The 24,806-nt window shown below is 35.0% G+C and overlaps 1 protein-coding gene across 1 annotated transcript in view; it reads right to left on the bottom strand.

Annotated features, from left to right (window-relative positions):
- Nucleotides 1–24,806, bottom strand: part of Kiaa1468 (KIAA1468 ortholog) — an 81,341-nt gene that overhangs the window by 2,231 nt on the left and 54,304 nt on the right. The window contains exons 18-27 of the mRNA XM_013018894.1: nucleotides 23,911–24,034; nucleotides 21,451–21,499; nucleotides 19,843–19,922; nucleotides 16,234–16,340; nucleotides 15,358–15,457; nucleotides 10,542–10,624; nucleotides 9,670–9,733; nucleotides 7,963–8,101; nucleotides 6,498–6,670; nucleotides 227–282 (exon numbers count right to left, since the gene is read on the bottom strand). Of these exons, the coding sequence (XP_012874348.1) occupies nucleotides 227–282; nucleotides 6,498–6,670; nucleotides 7,963–8,101; nucleotides 9,670–9,733; nucleotides 10,542–10,624; nucleotides 15,358–15,457; nucleotides 16,234–16,340; nucleotides 19,843–19,922; nucleotides 21,451–21,499; nucleotides 23,911–24,034 (975 nt within the window). The remainder of the gene's footprint in view (nucleotides 1–226; nucleotides 283–6,497; nucleotides 6,671–7,962; nucleotides 8,102–9,669; nucleotides 9,734–10,541; nucleotides 10,625–15,357; nucleotides 15,458–16,233; nucleotides 16,341–19,842; nucleotides 19,923–21,450; nucleotides 21,500–23,910; nucleotides 24,035–24,806) is intronic.

Here is a 24,806-nt window from a genome sequence, read left to right as displayed (position 1 = left end):
TCAAGGCTAGGACTCTACCACTTGAGCCACAGTGCCACTTCCATTTTTTTCTGTTTATGTGGTACTGAGGAATTGAACCGAGGGCTTCATGCATGCTAGGCAAGCACTCTACCACTAAGCCACATTCCCAGCCCGAATCTCATCCTTTTGTGAAGTGAACATGTCCTCAATGACCAGTTCTATTCATTTTAATCAATAATTTTCAAATTTCCTGAGTTTTACCAACCTGGTGTACATGAAGTAAACAGAGCCAAAGGACACTAAACATGCAAATTTTATACACTACTGAACAGAAAAGAGAATACTGATCAAGCACGATTTCTTAGTGGTCTCACAACTGTCCTACAATAGACTCAGGAAACCCAGTTTACTGCCTTTGTGGTTTTGGTCAAGATGCTTCTGATCTCACTGGTTCAGTATGCTAACCTGTGAGCAAGCTTGCACTCTCCACTGGAGAGTAGCCCGAGGATCAATTAGATGTGTCTGAACAGACTAGGGGTGATGTCTGGCAAGCTGCAAGCTGCTGGTGCACAAGCTCTAACTACAGCTTGCAGTGAACGCCCCACCGAGGGAATCTAGGTGGGATTCTTTCAAGGTGAGCACCACAGAACCACAACTCCCAACATGGAAATCTCTTCTAGTCATTTCTCTTCATGTCTTAGATGACTCTGGTACTACAAAATAGGAGCTGTCTCTCTATCCATGAAGTAAACTCTCCATAATGTTTGGCTTTTGATTCTCCAATTACAAAACTAACTTTTGAACTTTTGAATTTTGACAACACTAAAACATGTACTGAAGCAGGCCTCTTTTCCTGGGGCAAGTCCCACATCACTACTGTTGCTGAAGAAAGCCAAGAGCTCAGGCTTTTTTTTTTCTTCTTTTAAACATCCAACTTTAGAAATGCCATTTCCTCTCTTCCTAACAGTAATATAATAGTTCCTCATCTACTTCAAACCAGTCATCAAGTTCTGTGACCTTATTCTATGGAAACATCCCTTCTGCTGTTCTTTTTTTGTTTCCATCATGGATACTTTAAAACTGAGATCCTCCAATAGTTTTGCATCTGGCTTCCTTGCATTGTCTGATTAGTGTCTGAAATAGTCACTTTTGTGTGTCTGTGAAGTTGGAGGCGGGACTCAGAGCCTTGCACATGGTTAAGCACACATTCTACCATGTGAGCCATACCTCCAACCCCTTTATTTGTAAGACAGTTTTGCATTTTGCTAGGGCTAGACTCAGGCTGAGATCCTCCTATCCATGCCTACCACGTAAACTGGGATTATAGGTGTGCAATACTGTATCCCAATTCTTTGTTGAAATGGGTCTGGCTAACCTTATTTTTGGTCATTTGTGGGGCCTGAACTCTGAGCCTGGGCACTGACCCCCAGCTCTCCACTTACCCACTGTTAAACTTCTATTCAAGACCAAGTATTTTTCCTTGATATCTGAGGTTTACAGCACAATTGTCCTTTTGTACAAAACTCAATGAAAAAGATATAAATGACATTCATTTATATGTAGGAAAAGAGGATGTATGGGTCTGACCACATCTGAGATGTATGACCAAATTTTAATAATATTCTGGGAGGGCGGTGACAATGATGGAAACATCTGGAAGCATGAATAGTAAAATTGAAGTGAGAACGGCTTGGCGAAGAGATTTATGTGATGCATGAGAATCCCTTATACAAGTGATGTCTACCATTTCCTTCATGCTAACTATTCTCATTACTAATCACATCCTAATGTCTTTAAATCTCAGTCATAGTATATTTATTATTTATTTATGTGTTTATTTTTTTTGTTGGTCCTGGGGCTTGAACTCTCGGCCTGGGTGCTGTACTGAGCTCTTTAGCTCAAGGTGAGCGCTCTACCACTTGAGCCACAGTACCACTACCTAAGTCATATTTTAAATGCTCCTTTTCATAACAGTTGTTCTGATAGTTCTGTGTTGTTGTATTGAGCCACCATGCACTTACATTTTTCAAAGCAGAGATCTAGGATCCTAAGATTCTACTGTCCTTCACTCCTAATCTGTTGCCAAGATGAGGTCCTATCTGAAATAGTTCTAATCCATTAACTTCTCATAGCCACTGCTATTTATAGGCATTATGATACAGTTAAGATCTCAGTCTTAAAACCACAATGCCTAGATTTGAATTGTAGCTCCTCCTTTGTAGCCTTGTGATCTTTGAGCAAGTTATCTACCTCTGTGTCAGCTGTAAAATGAAAGCAGGAATAGCTAATATATTTACAATGTATTGGGATTAAGCCAATTAGAAACAAGGCCTAAAAAAAGGCTCACAAGGGTATTTATTTCATCATGCACACCTCAAAAAACTTTCCAACATGCTCTACCTGCTTTTAAAAAGCAGGGCTCGTCAACCAGTGCTCCCCGCACCGGGAACATCAGCGTTCCTTGGTAACTTCTCAATGCAACTGTTTAGACCCCAACCTACATCTGCTAAATCTCAATTTCAGTCTCTGAAAGTTTCCAGGTGAGTCTGATGGACCCTAAAACTGAAGAACCAAAGTTTCTAAGAGCTAGGAAACTCCAGGGGACAGGCCAAGTCCAACAAGCTGTGGAACACAGCCATGTGGATTCACTGTCAATGTGCTTTCTTATCACATAGCAAAGTTCAGTTGAGTATTTAGGGCAGACACTGTCATGTCCACAAAGTTTAAGATAGTATGTAATGTCTACTGATGTCTGCCAACTTCATCAGTTAAGAGGATGAACCAGTGTGGCATGCAAAGTTCTGCGCCTGCCCATCTTCACACAACTACTGCTGCTATTCTCTCTCAGGCTGCTCTAGCTGTACTAAGAGCTCCAAATACTCCTCTGTATATGCTTCATTGTGCACAGTGCTGAGTCTTTTGCATTGCAATTCTCTGTCTTCTTTGAACATTTCTTCCTTGGAAAGTTATAAGCATTGTTTTAAACTTTTCTTCTCTTTTTGGCTTTGGCTAGTGTCTTTTTGTTTAATTATACTTTTAAACACCTCCCATTCCCCTTTCAGCTGTGAAGATCTTGAGAAAAGGCTCTATTCTAGGCTCAAGCTCATCTAGGAAGAGAGGGATAGCCCTTGATAATTGCTCAGTGAATTTTACTCTAAATGACTATAGGATATCAAAACATTTAAGCACATATTTTCTGCCTGCACATCAATACTTTAATCAAAACTTCTCCAACAAAAATCCCTGGACAGAGACATTAAAAAAAATTTTTTTTTTGTTTATAGCACTAAGGAATTGAGCCCAGGGCTTCATGCATGCTAGCCACATTCCCAGCCCCACAAAAAGACATTTTACTTGAACACAAAGAGCTGATATTAGGGAATTATATATGTTTTCAAAAGTAGTTAGCTTTTAGAAATAACTATATATAGCATATAGGAGGGACAAGATACAATTTAAAATGGAATTAAACTGAGTGAGTTGAGTAAAGTTCATGCTCAGTGATAAAAAACAAGGGAATTCATTTGATTTGAGATTTAAAAATCAGTAATAAAACTGAAGATATGGTAACATGGAAAAACATGATTATACATATAAAGTGATTTTCTTTTGCATTTTAAAAGGGTCTATATATAACAAGAAATCTTAGAAAGTTGCAAACAACCCAGCAAATACTGCTTGAAAAGGTGAGATGTAGGGAAGGGATTAAGGGAGCAGGAAATAGGGGGATTATGGAATTATCATAATGAAACTCCTTATACTATTAATATATTATGACAAACGATACTATTTTAAATTCCTATGTGTAAATTCACAAAATTTCATGTAATATGTACTTCCCTATATAAATTGTCTCTTTTTCTCTAAAATTTCATACATTTTCAAATAATATTCTGATGGCTAGAAGCATGGCTCAATGGTAGAGTGCTTGTCTAGCAAGAGCAAGAGGCAGGTCAAACTACAGCATAACTAGTTAACTGAGAGAAACAGTTAATATTCAAATTTAATGTATGGCAACTGAAAAGAACTTTTTGGTTTTAGGGATTTTTGTGTTTAGGTAGGAAGCCTTTTATTTCTTCACTGTGCTTCTGTTGTGTTAACCAAATGTGGCTAAAATGGTGGGTATACATGGAATTGTCATCAGAAATGCTAAAGTAAGGGTTCTCATATTTCAGAGAGCCACAAAATGTATGTGTGTGTGTAAATGGATAGAATGAAACATTTATTCCTGGTAATCAGCAGTAAAGAAAACACTTCTGAGTTTTTAATATCTGAGTCAATTTATAATTAATTGCTCTAGGTTAAGCAATTAAGAATTAGGGTACACATAGTTCACTCAGAAATTACTCCCTTATTAATGAATAACATTCCTCTTCCACAGCTGTAATTCACATTTAATTTGAACTAAATTCACAATTCATTGAATGTCTGAATTCTAATTAGTTTGGCCAGAATACCACTAAATTTACAATCCTTTATAGAATAAATCTTTATTTTAAAACCTGTCATAAATTTCTAGATACTGTTTTTTTTTTTTTTGGGGGGGGGTCCGGTCGTGAGGCCTGAACTCTGGGCCTGGGCGCTGTCCCTCAGCTCTTCAGTTCAAGGCTAGCGCTCTACCACTTGAGCCACAGCGCCACTTCTGGCTTTTTGCTTATGTGGTGCTGAGGAATCGAACCCAGGGCCTCATGCATGCAAGGCAAGCGCTCTACCACTGAGCCACCTTCCCAGCCCATCAGCATGATTTCTTGAATTACTATAGTGTCAAATGTTATACATTTAAACTTCTGTCACTATTAAAAGGAGCTCATGTTCTGGCTGCTCAGACTGAAACGGGACATAGCAACAAACTTGGGCAGTGCTGTTTTATTAATGACTAGGATACTCCTGACTCTAGTACAAGGTCTGCCTCATGGGAAACTAAGAACTGTAGTGTCTGAACAAAGACTCCAGTTAAGGAGGCCTTCCCTTTTGTCCTCCTGATGACCTTTTATTATACTAATTTCAGTAAGAGCCTGTGCATATCAAAATCTGGTATCTTCTATATATAGTTCTTTTATGTTCTTCAGGAACCACTTGTCTTTCTCATTAGAAAATTTAGTTTTATAGACTGTTTTGACTTTCCTATTTTTCCTTGAGGTACAATCCTTCAGAAACTTTCTAATATGCAAAATAGGTTATATGTGAGTTCTTGCTTAAGTCTTAAACACAAAAGTTTGCAGGATCTAATAAAAACACTTATAAACCCTGACATGCCTTTACTACTTTAGTGTACTTTACTACTTTCCTGTCACTTCTCCATTGAAGAATTCTTCCTTGCCAATTCAGAATATCAGTTCCTCTTTCTGCTTCCTCTTAATTTCTCAGAGTTGAAAAAGCCAACAAGATAAATCAGGAATGATAGTAACTTCTGCTTTTAGTGGAGTTAAACTTATGCAGGACACAGAGAATGGCATTATAAAATCATTAGAATATAGTATCTGCCCACTTTATAAAAATAGTACCTTCTATCATCAACATGAGTAGATCATTTGTAGTAGATTCCAAAGATAAAATGCATTCAATAATGCACCTTATTTTCTGACTGCCTAATTCCAAAATGACAAACTGCTCCCTAACATACAGACATTTAATTTTTCCTGAACAAAAAAAAATCTTTCCATTGGTACATTTCATAGGGGAAAAAAATAAGTGGCAACAAATGTCAGTGGTATTTCGCATTTACTAATCTCATTTAAAATTCTTTGTTCACTTGCTTATGAGTATAAGCTGGTACAATCCCAAATATTAATCTTGAAAATGCCTTTTCTCTCTACTTTTTTTTTCTTTTTACTGAGAACCTCTATTATCTTTTCTGCCATAATTATCCCATGATGCTGTCTAGTATGGACTTTAGGAGTTCGATTTGAGTATTTGTTGGCCCTCCCTTCTTTTTTCAACCTTTTCTTTCCGTTTCCTTGAGCTCTTTTGCCTTTTAATAAGAAGCACAAATTGGAGTTTCACTTTGTCCATCCTACTTCCTTCTTCTTTTTTTACTATGCACAGGATAACTTGTTTCTTTGCTCCAGTCAATTTTTAACTTTTTAAAAACAGAAATGATCACTAATGCCTTCAAGACTTAGATTAATCATTTACAATATAGAGGCTGATATGAGCCTAGATGATCTTTAAGTTTTCTATCTATACAATAATCCCTGTAGATGATTAGCCATATTGGCTCAGTACTTTTCTATTGAGTTGTAGTTCTTAAAGAGAAATTCTCAGTATCCCAACTGATACTGAATTACACAATCATCAAAAACCCAATGCCAGGATATATACACGGCTTTAGAATTTGATTAACAGAAGTCTCAGCTATAATTCATTCTGCCCTTCAGTCCTCATTCAGTTTTACCTGACTAATATAAATAAAATCAGGTTAAGAAACTCATCTATGTTTTAAAAGCTGTAGAACATAGAGGACTTAAAGTTGAGCACAGGAATGGGGCAAGTCAAATCAAATTTCTACAATACTATGTTGGTTCTATTTTTCAAACTTTCACAAGTGTAAGTTCATTGTAAAGGCAGACACACTGTAACAAAGCAAGGATACAACAACAGGAAAGTGCACTGTAGGCTTCAAATAGATGGGTAGCAATATCCAGTCTTTTAGAATCCACAATTTGTAAGTTGTTCACTAAGGCTAACTTATGCAAATGTGGTATAACAACTGAAAACAAAGAAAAGAAATTGTTACATTTTATCTCAAACATGCAATTCAAAACTCACTTATTTTACCAAAAACGATTTGCCATGTTAATTTGTAAAATTTCCTTTTGAGCCTGGATGCTTTCAAAAGATTATTCCCATCCTAGGCTTGTATCTTCTCACTAGGAAAGGAAGTATAATAAAATAAAAAGTGATTTAGGATTTGGGAAAAACAGTCACATTGCAATGAATAATAAAATTAAATCTAGTTTGGAAAATGTACATTTGATGTCACTTTATGTAATCCAATTTCCCAATTTTAAAAGTCAAAAACGAATGAACAAATATAAACAATCTTTGTCTTGTGTTATAGTTCTTACATGTAAATTTCTTTATAAAAATGTAATTGCTTCTAAAAGCTGTAATAATTGGGACTACTGGAGAATAAAATTTTTTACTAGCAACCAAACTGAGTTCATAGGTTAAACCTACAGCCTTCTCTACAACATGTGAAATTACAGAAAGTAAACGTGTTAAAGTATAACAGTGACAACAAACATGCTTAAAAATTTTTTTTTTTCTGTTTGTCGTGGGGCTGGAACTCAAGGCCTGGATGCTGTTTCTGAGCTTTACCACTTTGAGTCACAGCACCATTTCTGGTTTTCTGGTGATTAACTGGAGTTAAGAGTCTCAGGACTTTTCTGCCCTGGCTGGCTTTGAACCACGATTGTCAGATCTCAGCCTGCTGGACAGCTAGGATACAGGTGTGAGCAATTGGAACCTGGTTTATGAATATGCTTTGTAAGTAACAATTCTGGATATTCTGACGATACCCAAAGAACTAGTTGTTGAGGCTTATATAAAAGAACTAGGTTGAGGCTTATATAAAAGCAATGCTTTTGCAGATAATCATGAAGGTCCTTTAGCTTGACAAGCTGACAGTGACAACAAAGTAGTATATGAATGAGACAAATGACATGCTTAGTGGGAAAAATGAGTATTTTCCATAAGAATGTCTAGAAACATGCAAAAATTTCTAGATGCAGGGTATTTTGCAATGAATAGTTATTGAAGAAATGCTTCTAAAATAATTTTAAGTCTAGATTTACTTTTATATGATTTATAGCAACTGGTAGCTAGTATAAGAAACTTAACTCAAACCAATACTGATCACCTCACAAAGAATAACTTCAACTCAGTTTTTTTTACATGAAAGATAAAAGGACAGAAAGGCTTTAACACATGACAAATTCTGAGAAGCTTCTGGCTTTGAAAGCACAATTTAGGAAAAAAAGGTAGAAACAGGGAACTTACACTCATCTCGGAACCTGGGTTCTGCATTAGGCCCAACTCTACCAAACGTTTTTATGATCTCTGTGTGCAGAGAGTGCTGATCTTGATACTGAGGATCTTCCAGGAAAGAAGCCAGCTGCATTTTTACTCTTTCCAGCAACTGAAAATTAGATATTGAACTGTCATTTTCATGGAATATGAAAGTAGGTTCAAAATCTCATAATAGAAATTTGGGGATAATCAAGTAATGATGTAGCCTTTTAACTCAGAAAAGATTTCTCATTTTCGCTTATGCTTGTTAATTTTTCGTTTTTTTTCAAATGTAAATATTCCCTGACAAATTATCCCCTCCACAATATTTAAGTTGGCAAGCTTATGTAGATTTTACATGTAAGTTATAATTCATAAAACAAATCACAGCACCTATTACTCAATTACTCAGCTTCTGAAAGCAATGAGTCACTAATGACTTACAGCTTACTCATATTTCCCTAACAGACATTTTTATTTTAGGATTTAAGAACATGTTGAAATTCTGTCAAGACTGCAAACACTGCAAAATAGTATATTGCCTTTTTTTTTTGGTTGCTTTACTAGTGAAATATATAAGAAAAAAAAGGAAAATTTTTTTCTATAACAAATTTTTTTATTATAAAATCATAAATTGTTATGGTAAATGAATTTTATAGAAATTATTTGGGGGGTGATAATTTCATAAACGAATTTTCTCATCTGCATGGATGTTCACGAAGACATGTTTAACATGATATTGGAATAAAACCTAAAAAACTGGAAATAAAGCCAGTTTCAAAGCACACCTTTAGGGAGGAAGCACTTGGTAATTGTCTAAAGTAGACAAGACAAAGTTTTGCTTAATGATATATGCTGTAATAAAAGCTATGTAATTAATCTATTACGTGATATTACACTTTAGTGCCAATGATGTAATTATTAGAATACAAATAACCTCTCAATTTGAAAAACTGGAAGAGGAATTTGTGTTCCTAATATTTTCTGGTGAAAGTTTTCCCATCTGTGGAAATTGGCAATCAAGAAAAATGAGGGAAGGGGTAACAAGTTAGACAAGAAATGTAATTACTATCTTAATTATGTAACTGACACACCTCCGTGCATTACCTTGACAATAAAATAAAAAATTTTAAAATAAAAAAAATTAAAATTAAAAAAAATTAATGTGGATTGACCAAAATCTATCTTATCATAATAGAAGGCTTTGAAACAAAACTTAATAGTCAAAACTGTAATATTCAGATAGGCTTAAAATAAAGCATCTAGTCAGGCACCGGTGGCTCACACTTATAATCCTAGTTACTCAGGAGACTGAGATCTGAGGATCATGGTTCAAAGCCAGCCCAGGCAAAAAAGTCCGTGAGACTCTTATCTCCAATAAACCACTAGAAAACTGGAAGTGGCTCTGTGGCTCAAGTGGTAGAGCGCTCACCTTGAGCTGAAGAGTGCAGGGACAGCACCTAAGCCCAGAGTTCAAGCCCCAAGATTGACCAAAAAAACAAAAAAAATCTATGTAGACCTACACTTAAGTTTTTATTGAGAATATTTAACACATGGTATATGGAACAGTGAATTAGGAAAAGGAAACATATCTATATTAGGGTAGTTAATCATGCTTTAAAATACCAATACCTTCCACTAGTCTAAAAGAAATAACACAAAAAGGTTCTGATATGCCTTGCTTCAATTATTTCTTACCTCTCTTTGGATTACTGTTTCCATAATAGTGCCAAAGGCAGGAATTGTAGCAATCCTGACAGAGCTGTTAGAAATTAAAAAAAGAAACAAACTGAAACTCTCTTTGCCATGATTAAAAAGGGAGTATTATTAAAATGTGTATGAAAGTAAGTATAAGGTAAAAATACTGTATTAGTCTCTAGCAATGACAAATTAAAAATTTTAAACAGCAGACCAACAAGAATGCTCAAAAAGACAGGCAGGATAACTTAAGGTCGCAGTCTGTGAAACTCACAATTCAGGATCACTGGACAAGGTAACAAGGGCCGGAGCAACCCGCTTGTCAACTAACGCTTCACTCATGCCTCGAAGAGTCAGCTGTAAACCAGTCAACATGCAATAAAAAATGGTTTGGTAAACTGGAATGAGAACTGGGTTAGCTGTGACTGAGGATGGGCAGGCAGATTCACTGGCCTTTCTTGCTTTAGTCACCCACACGAGACATTAAAAATGTTAAGCCTTTGGTTCATGCCACTACACTTACTGATAACAACTGTTAGTGAGATTAGCAGAGCACCCTTTCGTGGCTTGGAAGAAATAGTCCATCAGCACCGTTTAGTGTTTGAAAATGTTTAGTGATTACTAACAGTTCTAATATAGATTGCTTTTATCATATGGCCTCCAAATTAGGCTCCTTTTTGAAGGCTGACTTAAAAAAGATTGCAAGCTTATATGTGAATAGTAACATGATAGATAAGGTTTAAGGCAAGTATAATCAATCTAGGATTATTATTTTAAAGAGATTCTTCAGTGAATTAAAAAGCTGATGGTTATTTCCTGGCAGGCACATTTTGAAAGGGATGCTGAATGTAAAAGGCAGCAAGAACACTTACATTTCAGGGTCACTGGAGAGAGTAATGAGAGCAGGAACAACCCTCTGAGCTACCAGAGTTTCATTCACCCCCTTCACCAACAGCTGATTGGTCAGCACAGGGGGTATTCACAGGTGATGCACGGAAAGAGCAAACACAGCGTGCCATGGGAAGTAGAAAGGAACAACCAAGAGGAAGAGAGAAAACACAAAAGCAAAACCAAAATTAGAAGCTAAGCAAATACGGCTACTAGAGTGCTTTACAGAGGCAGAGAATGCTTTAGGAGGAAAATAAAAGCTTTAAATAGCCTAGCAGTCCTTGAAAAAAAGATTTTGTCAACAATTTGATGGTAGTTTGTTCTTTGTGGTCAAAAAGTCTATGCCTTTCCTATGTTCAATACAATGCAAGAAAATTTTAGCTTTTGAAAAGAAGCTAAGGGGTTGAGGGCATGGCTCAATTGGTAGAGCTCTGCTCAATGAGCAGGGTATCAAGTACTGAGTTTGAGTGCCAGTCTCGCAACAACGTAAAGAAGCTAAAATGAGAATGCATATTAGTTGCTATGACTGAAATTCTCAGAGAGTGGAATTTTATTATTACCAACAAGGTACAAAAACTGGATTGTTCTTAAACCAAACTTAAATGGTGAATAGCCACCACTAAGCTATCTATGATTATTCTAAGCAAGTAAATTTAAAAGCCATATAGGAAAATTCCAAATCTTTAAGTCACCTAGCTTTCTCTTTGAGGTACAAAGACGTAACATAGCGTAATATTCAAGTATTATACTTAGGAATCAGCTCTGGGTTCAGGTTCCAGTTCTTCACTTACTAGCGGTATGTTCTTAGATTATATCACAAAATCTCTTGAAACTCAGTTTTCTCATCTGAAGATGATACTAATATTTAACTCAAAGGATTCTTGTGTTATTAATGCTATGCAAAATTTTAAAAAGTATGTATTCAAGAAATGAGCTTAGTTATGACTACTCCAATATATGATTTGTGATAGTTGTAAACAGAAATTCGTTAAAACTTTGGTAATAATCTGAGTTTTGAATTTTTCTCTAGAAGCTTAAGTAAAAAACACACACACGCAAAACTATGAACAGAATTAACCTGTCCCAGTCATAAAACAATTCACTAGCCAATTATAATTTTCAAAATAAAAAGTGAGAGAAGTATTTTATTTTTATAAATAATACTAAATTCTGTGTTAATACATATGGGTAACCCACTTCTCTACTCCACAATAGAAGCACAAATTAATTCTAAATCTTCATCTGTTCACCTACTCTTGGAACTTTCATCTTTCATAGAAGATGAAAGTATAGAATTTTTAGAAACAAAAAATCTATCCTTATGTGCATATACTGTGCATATAACACAGAGATAGAATAGCCTGCTTTGTAAGTGAATATACTAATTTTTGCAATAATCTCTACAATTTATAAACTGACTTATTCTGAAGTAATTGTTATAAAATAACCGTAGGTAATTAGGCTAGAATCAAATGAGCTTTAGTCATTACCTTAAATGTTACAGATGTCAGGTAGACAGAAATGAGACAATGAAGTTCAAATATTACGTAAAACTTCCTTCTCTGTATCACCTTATTATCTAGCTTATATTTGAATCTCACCCTCACCAAAAGCATTACAAAGAAGGTAGTATAGGCACAAGTTTTAACTTTCTTTTTTGTTTTTGGCTGGTCCTGGGACTTGAACTAAGTAAGGGCCTGGGCTCTGTCCCTGAGCCTCTCTGTCTCAAGGCTATTGCTTTACCCCTTGAGCCACAGCACCACTTCTGGTCTTGCAAACTTTCCTGCCTGAGCTGGCTTTGAGCCACTAGCACCTGGCTACAATTTAACTTTATTGCTCTTGGATCTTTTTTTTTTTCCCCCTTTGGATTGGTCATAGGGTTTAAACTCAGGCCCTGAGCACTGTCCCTGAGCATTTTCTCAATTCTATCACTTTGAGCCACAGCGCCACTTCTGTGCTCTTGGACTTTTAAGCTTAATATCTTAGGCTAGAAAATGAGAAAGTAAATTTAAGAACTATCAACTATTATGTACTTTCCATTCATTATTTGATCTTTATACCTGACGAGGCATACCAATACAAGAATCTTAGCAGATAAAGAAACTAAGGATTGAAGAAGTAATTTGTCCAGAGTTTTGAGCCAGTAAGTAAGTAGTAAAACTAGGTAATGGAGTCAGTCTTGTCTGACTTAATGTGCGTGGCATTTTCTGAGTTGCAGTCTAAAGTTACAGGCTCAATTTCCTCATGACGGATACTAGAAAGTGTGACGTCAAGCTCTTTCCTACATCTTTTGGAAGTCTATAATGCCCTACCTTATTTTGCTACTTAAAAAAGATAAACTATAACCTCTTGTTTATTTCTTTTTCTCTCCTTTCTTAGATCTGAAACTGGGACTCTAACTCATTATCTGACACTTTTGCTCACTGGCTAGAGCTCAACCAACTGAGGCATGACTCCAACCCCACAGCCTCCTGCTTTAATGATGTAAACAATATAACCAACTATGTTTCTTTTTGTCCAGAAACTAAAAACTAAAACTTGTTGTTCAATTTAAGTATTTCATATTAGGTTACTAATATATCTATTTCTTACTTCTCAAAAATTTTTGGCCTCACATTTTAAATAATAAAGTTATTTTATGGGACTGGGAAAGTGGCTCAGTGGTAAAGCCCTTGCCTTGCATCAATGAGGCCCTGGGTTCAATTCTTCAGCACCACATAAGCAAAAAGATAAAAGCCGGAAGTGGCGCTGTGGCTCAAGTGGTAGAGCGCTAGCCTTAAGCACAGAGAGACTCAGGGACAAAACAAAAAATTTCCTGAGCCTGTCAAAAAAGTTATCATAAATAAAATGGAAAAGTAATGAAATAGTCTCAAACTAGACTTAAAACTTCATTATCACTGTGACAAGACACAGGTGTAGTTAGTTTGCAAATCAGCACTGACAGCAAACAGCAAACCCAAACCAGACAAAGATACGTAGAGGAAACAAGACAGAAAACAAAAAACCAAACAAATACGAAGCAGGGCATTCTGTTATTAAATTTATGTAAATCATTTTCACTTATATGGTATGCCTCTCTAGTGCATATAATTCAGGGTTTAAGACAAAGAAATTTGTTTTAGGGTCTTAGAGTAAAATCCCACCAAAAAATTTAAAAAGATGCATTTTTTTCTTTTGAAGAGGAAGAGGATAATGAAAAAGGACGTTGTTCATGGTCATGTCCTCTTTTTAGCATAATGAATAACCAAAATGATTTATACCCAGGAGGAACTTGAGTAAACAAAAAAATATACACCAAACTTACTTTGGCATTCACCTCAACCCAGAGCCCTATTTGTATTTATATAATATTTATAATATTTGAGGGAGTAACATGGAAAGAGGATTTTTAACTTTCTGGTGGTAACAGAATTTTCTTTAGATTCAATGAGCCAAATTTATATATTAAAAATCTTTAAAGTTAGGCGCTGGTGGCTCATGCCTGTAATTCCAGCTACTCAGGAGGCTGAGATCTGAGAATTGCAGTTCAAAGCCAGCCCAGGCAGAAAAGTCCGTGAGACTCTTATCTCCAATAAACCACTAGAAAATTGGAAGTGGTGCTGTGGCTCAAGAGGTAGAGCGCTCACTTTGAGCTGAAGAGCGCAGGGACAGTGCCCAGGCCCAGAGTTCAAGCCCCACGACTGACAAAAAAAAAAAAAAAATCTTTAAAAGGCAAAATTTATAAATGAGTGTTCTATTCTTCAATCACAACTTAACATATTATGGGGAAATTTTGGAATTTACAAAGTATAAATTCATTCTTATGGGAATAAAGCACTTTAAGATGCTTTAAGATCACTTGCCTATCAGGGACAATTTAAGAAAAGTGTATACTCCCTATTTGTATTATTTTGTGAACAAATAGTATGGAGTAAAAATGAGGTTAATGCTGTCATTTATTATAAGCTCTACATTTATTATAAACTTCACACTGTTTTAAGAGATTTGCAAGCACGGATTCATTTAGTTAACAAAAATCTTCTGAGATGGAGACTTGTAGCTTCAATCTTCAATTTGCAGATGAGAAAATTGAGGTATGAAGCATCACTAGGTGGCAGAGATGGAAACTGAACCCAGGCATTCTGACTGTGTGGTAAAACTTCAAAGCATCAACAAACAGCAAACCAACTGAATGCTCTAACAGAAGTTTTAAAAACGTGTGCATTTGAAACTATACAAAGCTCTGGCATATTTGCTGTTTGATGAGTGCAAATGATATATTTCAGTTTTTATAGTTAACTTGGGTAGACAACAGTTGAAGAAAAACTAGAAGAATTGTATGAACACTCTCCTTGCTCTTAGAAGTCCATGGGCAGTGAATGCAAAGAGATGTTATTCCAGATATCTGGAGATACGGTTGGGGAGGATAAATATCTGTAATTGCACATACTTGACTTTTAACACTATGGAGTCCAGCGATTTGAAGAATATCCTTCTGTTTTAGCTTAAGTAGTCACTTATCTTAGTAAATAGAAAAGCATAATCAGAAACATTTATATGATGAAATTAAAATAAGATTTAAAAGAAAATTTGAGAGACAGATAGAAAAATACTGAAGGAACCAATCAGGCTAGAAAACATCCTCAAATGGGTCAAAACTAAAGTTCTGCTCCATCACACAGTACACAACTAGACAGTGTTCAATGCCATAGGCTACATATCAACATAATGTGGTACTGTAAAGCCTTACAAAAAAGGTTCACTGACCCTTTCCAGAGAAAGTCACTATAATGAAACCAACAGAAGTACATGTTGACATACCTCAAACATTCTAGCAGCAGTGCATCTCACAAGTGCTGAAGTATGGACAACACCATACCACAGAACAGTTAGCAGTAACTCATGGTAGGCCGGATTTGCACTAGAAGAAATACCAATGTTGAAACTGAGAGCCACAGGGCCTTAATGGTGTACTGAAAAACACTAGATATGGGAAATCTTTATGGTAGAACATATGGAATGGTTTCTTATGTCACAGCTAGGATTCAGTTAAAAAAGTAAGCTATTTTATAAAACTATAAACTATATCCAGAAACTACTTTAAACTTCTAAACATTTGCAACAGGGACAGAAATATAACTGTTTATAATGATAACTAGAATTATAAATAAGTCCTTGGTAGGACTTAGCTTTTGCATCTTAGAATGGGAAGCAATACATGTCTTATTTGTCACAAGGTTGCTGGATCAATGCATAGATGTTTATATGATATTTATATATTGGTTATGAAGCCTATCCAAACGAAAGATGGCATTATTAATAAATGCACGTCTGTTTTTCGTGAAGCTGAAGATAAACTACATTCGCAGCCAGATGATGTAATTCTGAGCAGGACTACATAAATCAAACACAACTGAATAAGGAGTCTATGGAACAGATTTTAAGTTACAGCTTCATCACTTCTGGGAAACCTAATATTTGTACTTCATTTCATTTTTTTAAAGAAAAAAAAGAAAATGTGTCAGCTTTAAGGAAAACATGCCTGTACTCTATCCCCCTTAAAAATTACAATAGATTGATTAAAAAATATCGAGAATATTACAATTTGGAATACAAATAATAAGTAAAACCAAGAAACAATCTCCAAAACCCCTCATGTCTGAAAAATATAAGCATTGTGTAATTAGTCTTTTTTACCCCAGTTCCACAAAAGAAGCCTTTAGGCTATCAAGAGGAGCATGAGACAATGAGAGTAGGGTCATTACATCTTCTAAAAACCCAACCAGCAGTTTTCGGTCTTCTTCCTACAGAGTAAAAATGATGATAATGAATTGCCAAGTAATCAAGTAGAACTAAATACCATAATGGCCTATCTATAATTAGAAAATATTATCAAGCAAGGAAAAAATACCCTAGTTAGAAAACTAATTTAATTGAAGATATTTATTAAACATATCAATGATCACAATGGTATGAGGAAAGATTTCCCATCTTTTTTGATTTGGATCTATTCTGTCCAATATGATGAGCATTAGCTACATGTGATTATGTTTAAATTAAAACAAGTGAAGCAAAGTAAGAGTTCATTAGTCACAATAGCTATAATATTTTGTTAAAATTTTAGTTCCCATAAATTTTGGTTCTTCATAGTTAAGTATAAACTAGTAAACAAATATCTTCTTAATTCGCAAGAGATTATTTTTACACCATCCCAGTGGCAAAAAACTATATATTTGCTGAACAGACTACTGGCATTTCTTGATTAAAAATAAACCTGCATTTTTCAAGCCTTCTTTTTTTTGGGGGTGGGGGAGAGTCCGGTCGTGGGGCCTGAACTCTGGGCCTGGGCACTGTCCCTCAACTCTTCAGCTCAAGGCAAGCGCTCTACCACTTGAGCCACAGCGCCAGTTCTGGCTTTTTTCTTTTTGCTTATGTGGTACTGAGGAATTGAACCCAGGGCCTCATGCATGCAAGGCAAGCACTCTACCACTGAGCCACCTTCCCAGCCCTCAAGCCTTCTTTAATGAACCATTATTACTTTTAAAATTAGAATTAAACCTTTATAATGGAAAAAGTTAGAAAAATTAGCTTATTTTTTACTTTATTGTGCCAGTCTTGGGGTTTGAACTTAGGGCCTAAGTGCAGTTCCTGAGTTGTTTTTTTTTCTCAAAGCTAGCACTCTACCACTTGAGCCACAACTCCACTTCTGGCTTTTTGGTAGTTAATTGGAAATAAGTCACATGGATTTTTCTGCTTGGGCTGGCTTCCAACCACCATGCTCAGACCTGGTATGAGCCACTGGTACCCAACTAGGAGTTTTGGTTTTTTTTTGCACTTTTAAAATCATGCTTAGTTATCCTGATTCTATAAGGAAAGGAAACTGGACATTATATTAGGAAAATAATACTAAGTTAAAATCAAGTTGTCAAAAGGCTATAAAATGTTAACAATTAATTCCTTCTGAATTTATTAAAAGATCCCCAAGGACAATCTGATTACTGTCCCTTATTGTTTCTACCTTGGTCATTTATAAATGAGGTTGACATAAAGGAGTGACAAAATAATGAAGTTCAAAAGAGGAAGGATGCAGCAGATTTAAAACATGGCAGTCGACATAGTGAAAAGTCATACGCAGTGACCAGCCAGCTTCAAGGCCAGGTTGGACACAGATGTCATCCTTTGTTACTGCCTAGTAAGCCAGATGGAATACACATAACTTTGGAAAGCAAATTTTGAGGCTGACAAAAGCTCTAAAGCAGATTTCTAAATGAGTAAGTATTCTTGGGTTTTGAAAACTTACTATAATCTTACTTCCCATTTTTTAAAATTTCGAAACAAGAGCTTATGTGATTTGAGTATTGAAGTCAGAACCTTGTATATTACTTTAGGAAGGTGCTCTTCCACTGAACTACATCCACAGACATCAAGATAATTTTTGCTTACCAACAGTGCTAAGATTTATCCTAACAAAAAATTTTGTTTAGCATGAAAAATTCTTTTTTTTTTTTTGTCGGTTGTGGGCCTTGAACTCTGGGCCTGGGCGCTGTCCCTCAGTTCTTCAGCTCAAAAATAGCATTCTACCACTTGAGCTACAGCACACTCCCTTAGCATGAAAAATTCTTAATGTGCTCCCTAAAATAAATGACAGTGATAGTCTGTAATACTATTTCAATTTACTGCTTTGTAATCTGATAAGAAATTCTTATCTTTAAAAAAGACAAGTATACAGAGATAAGATACAAGTTCTTATCTCTTTAAAAACATATCCAGTATTTGGACTTCATAGGACTCAAAAGACATGTCCTTAGTTAGGATAGATTCTGCAAATCTATCCTGAGAATTGACTGTCTTGTACCTATACTTTCTCCTGCTTTAAAATGATATTTATGTTAAAATCAAAATGCAAAACCTCAAAAGGTTAAGAAGAGAGAATGTTTGAATTAGACTTAGCTGGAACAGCTGCCATAAAATTAGCAATAAGAGAATGGCATACATGCTTATATGTGCCTGGTCCTATAATAGGACTTCATATTATTGATCTCCATAACTCTAGGAATACCAGAGATAATATACAACTCTATGTACATAGTTTCTGTGTATATCTGCATTATAAGGTAGACTTTGAAACGCCTGTAGAAGTTTTATACTGTGTTACTTTAACAAAGATGAAATTTCCATTTGTTAATGTGATACTAGAACTGTACTTAAATACTGTAAGATTACTCTTTTTTGGGAGGAAGATGTAGTAAATATGAATTGATGCATTTTGAATCCAAAGGATAAAAGAAGTTATGTTAAAAGAAGTGGGTAAAAATTCAACAACTCCCTAGAAAATGAGTTCCTTCTTCATTCAAATAAAAAAAATGTTTTAGTAAGAGTCCATGATATTCAAATATCTGTTGGGAATGCTTCACACTTAAATCTGACTAATATGCCTTGTAATTTACTTAAAATGATGTTAAGTAGAGTAATGGTGCTATACTGGTGGTAACCAAAAATGAACCACACTTCCTGGTACACATGTGTCTGAACCTTAACACACATAGTCTTACTTCCAGGCCTAACTCTTAAGTCTACCATTTAGGGAATAAAAAAATCACCAGGTATTAAGTCTAGTTTTCTGATGCATAGGCCTTCAGGAGAGAGGGCAGCCCAGTGACTACATGGACACAGAGTTTAGCCATGTGAAGCTGAAGCCCCATTTGCTGAACAGATTAGTGAAGCAGCATGACTAATCACTAGTTAGGCTATCAGAAGAGAAGTCAGTTAGGCAAATCCTCACACATTGCACAACCATGAACAAACAAAATGGTTTATAGCTATTACAAGCTGTTTATGTTTGGAGGTAGTTCATTATTTGTACTATGTAGCTCATTACAAAGTAAGGTTTTGTAGTTTGCTTCATCTAATGTGTATTCTGTCATTTATTATGCAAAATTTTATCATAAAACACAAAGAAACAGTAAGTGTAGCCTCAATTAAAAACATATCTAAAAGCATACAATCTCTAATTCATTTGTTCTGACATTTCACTCAGAACCTTAATGTTCAAATGCTCCCCATTATAAATAATTTAGAGTAAAATGAACACATAATTTTGTTTTTTCTTTTGTGCAACCATATTTTCACTTATGTCATCAGGACCTGGATCAACAGTGCTTGCCTAAATGGCAGAGCACTTACCTAAGCATGACAGAGGCCATGGATCTGATCCTTGATATAAAAGGAAAAAAAAGAAGAAAAAAATACACAATATTTTTCTAAATAGAAGGTGATTTTATTGGAGAATAAGAAAACTTCCCTTACCTGAATATAACACGTAAGGACTCCTGTTGCATAAATGGGGACTGTAGATTTAGTGAGGACCCCATTTCCTGCTGAGGAATCTAAAATTATTAAAATATTTTTAAAAGTCCAAATATGTTTTAAGTGTAAAAAAGAAACATGCAATTAAAATATTCACATTATTTTGGAAAACTTTGTGACCAAACACACTTTCTGTATTTGGCTTGTTGGTTTCTTTTTTGTTTTGTTTTATTTTTTTTAATCGGTCATGGGGTTTAAACTCTGGGCCTGGGCGCTGTCCCTCAGCTTGTCAGCTCAAGGCTAGCACTCTACCTCTTGAGCCACAGCGCCATTTCCAGTTTTCTGGAGCTAAGAGTTTCACAGACTTTCATGCCCTGGGCTGGCTTGAACCGTGATCCTCAGATTTCAGCCTCCTGACTAGCTAGGATTACAGGCATGAGCCACTGGTGCCTGGCCTGTATTTGGTTTTTGTTAAAATAAATTTTAATGCTTCCTAAAGGTCATTAGCATCTGAAAGTCATTTCTCATCTAGAAGATGAGAAAGAAATTTAATAACCAAAATAGATATCAACTTCTTATTTCCATAACCAAAATTTGAGGTTTTTTGAGTCTCCCAAGTGCTTACATAGCCAGGTTTTCCTCAACTTTTACGCTTTCAATTTGTACCGTTTTATTAAATGCAAAGGAGCTGGATGGAAAGCAGGCACATAGTTACATTTTATTTAACCTGTTTTCAGATATAAGGTTCTCCCTAGTTTTCAGCAGTTTGCTAAACACAGAGACTCTACAACATCTGCAGTAATTTCAGTGACATAGAGCTGATTGATTGTGTTCATAGAGGAAGGAATAATTGGGCTAAATAAAATGGGTCTGGGGGAAGAGATCTAACCATTTATGTGTCTAGAGACTGGCTTGCTTCTATAGCATCATAGTTCCAAAGATAATGAGGTGACATTAATAGTATACCAAAACAATTCTTATTTCCTTGTCATTAGGCACTACTTTGAGTACCTTAGGTTTGCTTCTACATTATTATTTTTTGTTATTCCAGCTCTATTTCTGTATAGTTTTAAATTATAAAGAAATTGAGTTGAAAAGATATATTTAACTGTCCTACAAGAATTTCAGCAAAAAAAGAAAGTTCTTTTTCACCTCCCTAAATTTAACTTTTTTGAGGTTTTAAATGGGGAATATTAATTTATGATGTTTATTTTACAATATTCAGTATCTTGAATACGTTACTTCAAAACTCCAAGGATCTAAGTACCTAGATTGAGAAGCTCAACCTTGGATTAAATTGGTTACAACAAAGGATGATAGTTATAATCAAATTGATAGTGATACTTATCACTCCTACTACAAGTGAAAGATATTTGATATAAACTAATTTGTAAAACTAATAACAATAGCTAAGAGACAAAAGTAAATACAAAAAAATTAAAAAATTCCCAAGCTGTAAAAACTATGGTTTACAGTGGTAAAACTAAAAACACTATAATACAATTTCTTGTTTTCAATTTTACTATGTAATGTAGCTATATTAAAAACATTATTTTCTCTGAATAAAGAGATAAAATTGTTTCTCAAAATAGCAATAGGCATACTTACCAATGTTTTCTTCAGACAGTCTTAAAATCTCCTGGAACTGAGGTTTTACCTAAGCAACCCAAAGAGAAAAATTTTAAAGTCTCAAGTCTAAAGAATTAATCCAATCAATGATTAAACAAAATATTTCCTACTGCTAATGCTATTTTATTATTTACTTTGCTTTACAGACTACTGAAATAGTCAGAAATGAATTAGTCCTTATGACTATTAGAATTAAAAAAGATACAGAAAACAACACCTTTGAGGATAAAAGTCAATTCAGGTCAATAAGTGTTTTCTGATGGCCGTTTGGTCTTTCCTAAATTAAAATTTCCAAAATGACTTAAAATGCTTAAAATTACTGTTTCTTAAAACTGAACTTGATGATAAAATGTTAGTTATTACATATTTATATACTATATATTTACATATACTATATATTATATGCTATACATACTATATTATACATTAGCTATATATACTATATAATTATATGCTACAGTAGAATATATACTATATGTACACATTAAGTATGTAAATACTATTTATTATATTCATTATAACATTATAGTATATATAATGTAATTATATACTTACATATATTTATGTATAATTTACATATATACTTTAGAAGTTAATATATCTAGCACTAGTTGTATATAATTGAAAGGAAAAGGAAATTCTATTAATTTAGGGTTTATACAGCTAACATTCATCATGTGATATCCATCCAATCGTTTACTGTAACTTTTTAGAAATTCAAATAACAAATAAGAGAATGTTAATATTTTAAGCTAATGCTCATTTCAGTATTTTATCTTTAGCACTAATCACAGATTTCAGACCACAGAGGAAAAACAGTGTGACATGTTCAAAGGTGACCCTCCCACCCAAATTTGCTTTTGTAAAAAACAAAACAAACAAAAACCTAAGTTGTTTAAGACATCATGAAAATTTTTTGCCAATATTTGATAGCAGCAAAATCAAAGTATTTAAATTAGACATTAACGAAAAGTATACACTGGTTTTGCATTTCCTACAATAATACAAAGATTTATCTTTTGCCTTCTTATCTATAGGCAGGCTTATTAATTTACATGTTTAACTTAAGCTGAGAGGCAGCCCACTGTTAAAACATTAAATCTACTAATTTACAGAACCAAACAAGCTGAAGCAACTTTTCCTTCTTTCCTTTCTCTCCCTCTTCATCTTTTTTTTTTTTTTTCCTTAAGCTGTCCTCATACTGGTTTTCCTCCTGTTCCAGCTTCCTGAGAGTTGCTGGTATGCACCATGATGCTGGCCAAGGCACTCAGATCATATAAGACTAAACACGGATTTTTAAAATCTTACTTATTAAGATAATAAATGTTAGCACTTAATAGGGCCATAGATTCTCTAAATTTTTCTAGTTTGTTTTTAGGTCTTTATATATTTTAATAACTACACATTTAATGGTACAGACATGCACTAAGAGATGCTTACCTTTTCAATGTCTTAATATTTGATTGTAACTATCCCTCCTCCCTTCTCCCCTCACCTCTCTCCTCCTCCTTTCTTGAGTGAATACTGAGGCTTTAATTCAGGGCTTTATACTCTTAGCTTTTCCTGTTCAAGGCTGGTGCTCTACCACTTGATACAAACCTTCACTTCCCACATTTTTTTCCTGGTTAATTGGAGATAAAAGTCTCTCAAAATTTGCGTGCCCTGCCTGGCTTGGAATCTTGATCTTAGATCTCAGCCTCCATAGCAGTTATGATTACAGGCATGAATCACAGGCACCATGCTGTAATGTTTCTAGTAAATCTAGAGAACTAAAGAGTATGCTACAAATTAGAATTAAGAAATTGGAATCTAAGGGCATTCCAATTTTAATACCTAAAACTACTATATAACCTATGTAGGTCAACATGGCAAATTATATTTTTATATTTTTCCTGGTACTGTGGCTTGAAGTCAGTGCCTTTCCTTTTCACTCAACTTTTGCTCATCACTTGTACTCTACAACTTGAGCCGTACAGAGGTTTGGCTCAAAATTATACCTTTGGTAGTAATTGAAATATAAATTTATCTGTGTACATGCTATTCCTAAATTGGTATGCTTGCAGCAAGCTTTGTAAAGTTGCTATGGCTCTAAAACCAGCTCAAGTTTCTACCAAATTTCTACCAAGTTTCTGCCAAGCAAATAGCTCCATGTAGAACCTGTTGCAGGTGAGGAAATATCAGAAGCACTGTTAAGGGAACGGACTTGAGTTCCCCAGCTGATACCATCCTATGGTAAAAACCTTGGTAAATCTTTTACTGAAGGCTAGGTACATATTACACTCAAAGTGAAATATCTTCTAAAACAATAAAGCTAAGAAGAGTAACAACTAGAATATTCTTTAACTATCACAACATTCTACTAAGGAAAAAGAGAGGGTTCAGGCTTTTTATTCTGTTATAGCATTTATGTCTAAGAAAATATGGAGTACAAGTTGTTACCTTAGTGTTGGTAAAAATTTTGCCAAATGTCCGGCAAAGGCGCCAGAAAAATCTGGAGAATTCATGGACACAAGCAGTTGAAGTAACATTAATTTTGCCAACTATTTCTATAAGTTGTGGCAACCTGAATATGAAAAGAAAGAATAGGCAGGTGATTCATATAAATTATTACATCCAGGATACTTTTTTTGGGGGGGAGGGTTCAGTCGTGGAGCCTGAACTCTGGGCCTGGGCACTGTCCCTCAGCTCTAGAGCTCAAGGCTAGAGCTCGACCACTTGAGCCACAGCGCCACTTCTGGCTTTTTTCTTTTTGCTTATGTGATGCTGAGGAATCGAACCCAGGGCCTCAGGCATGCAAGGCAAGAGCTCTACCACTAAGCCACCTTCCCAGCCCCTCATATAAATTATTACTTACTTGCCAATTTTTGGAACAATGCAAATCCAACACCTTCTACTATTTTGTTCTTTGAAAGAAATTGTTTGAAATGCTTTGAAAGATTTTAAGATTACATTCTACTGTACATACAAGATACTTTTTAACTGCCATAAAATACAAAAATCCGACTTCAAATTCACAGATTTGATATTCGACAACAGCTTGGCTACATGGCATCTATTTAGCCTCAAAAAGGAGAAATCTGGATGTAGTTTTAGAACTCATCACCAGTACTGGACAAACAAGGCAGCAGACTAGTCCTTCTGACAAACAAAGAGGCAGCTTTTCCCTAGATCAGTAATTACATATTCAGTGGTAGATAAAGTTTACTAGTGATGATAATGAGAAGTTGTATATAAAAATTATTTAAAACAATTATTTTTTATAAATAATTGTGCCCTCAGTTCCAAGGCTATTAAGAATCACTTTCCATGACTTAGGTATATCAAATGAACATGGA

Source organism: Dipodomys ordii, unplaced genomic scaffold, assembly GCF_000151885.1.
Source record: "Dipodomys ordii isolate 6190 unplaced genomic scaffold, Dord_2.0 Scaffold43, whole genome shotgun sequence".
In the NCBI taxonomy this organism is placed as follows: domain Eukaryota; kingdom Metazoa; phylum Chordata; class Mammalia; order Rodentia; family Heteromyidae; genus Dipodomys; species Dipodomys ordii.
This window is presented reverse-complemented; position numbering and strand designations above follow the sequence as displayed.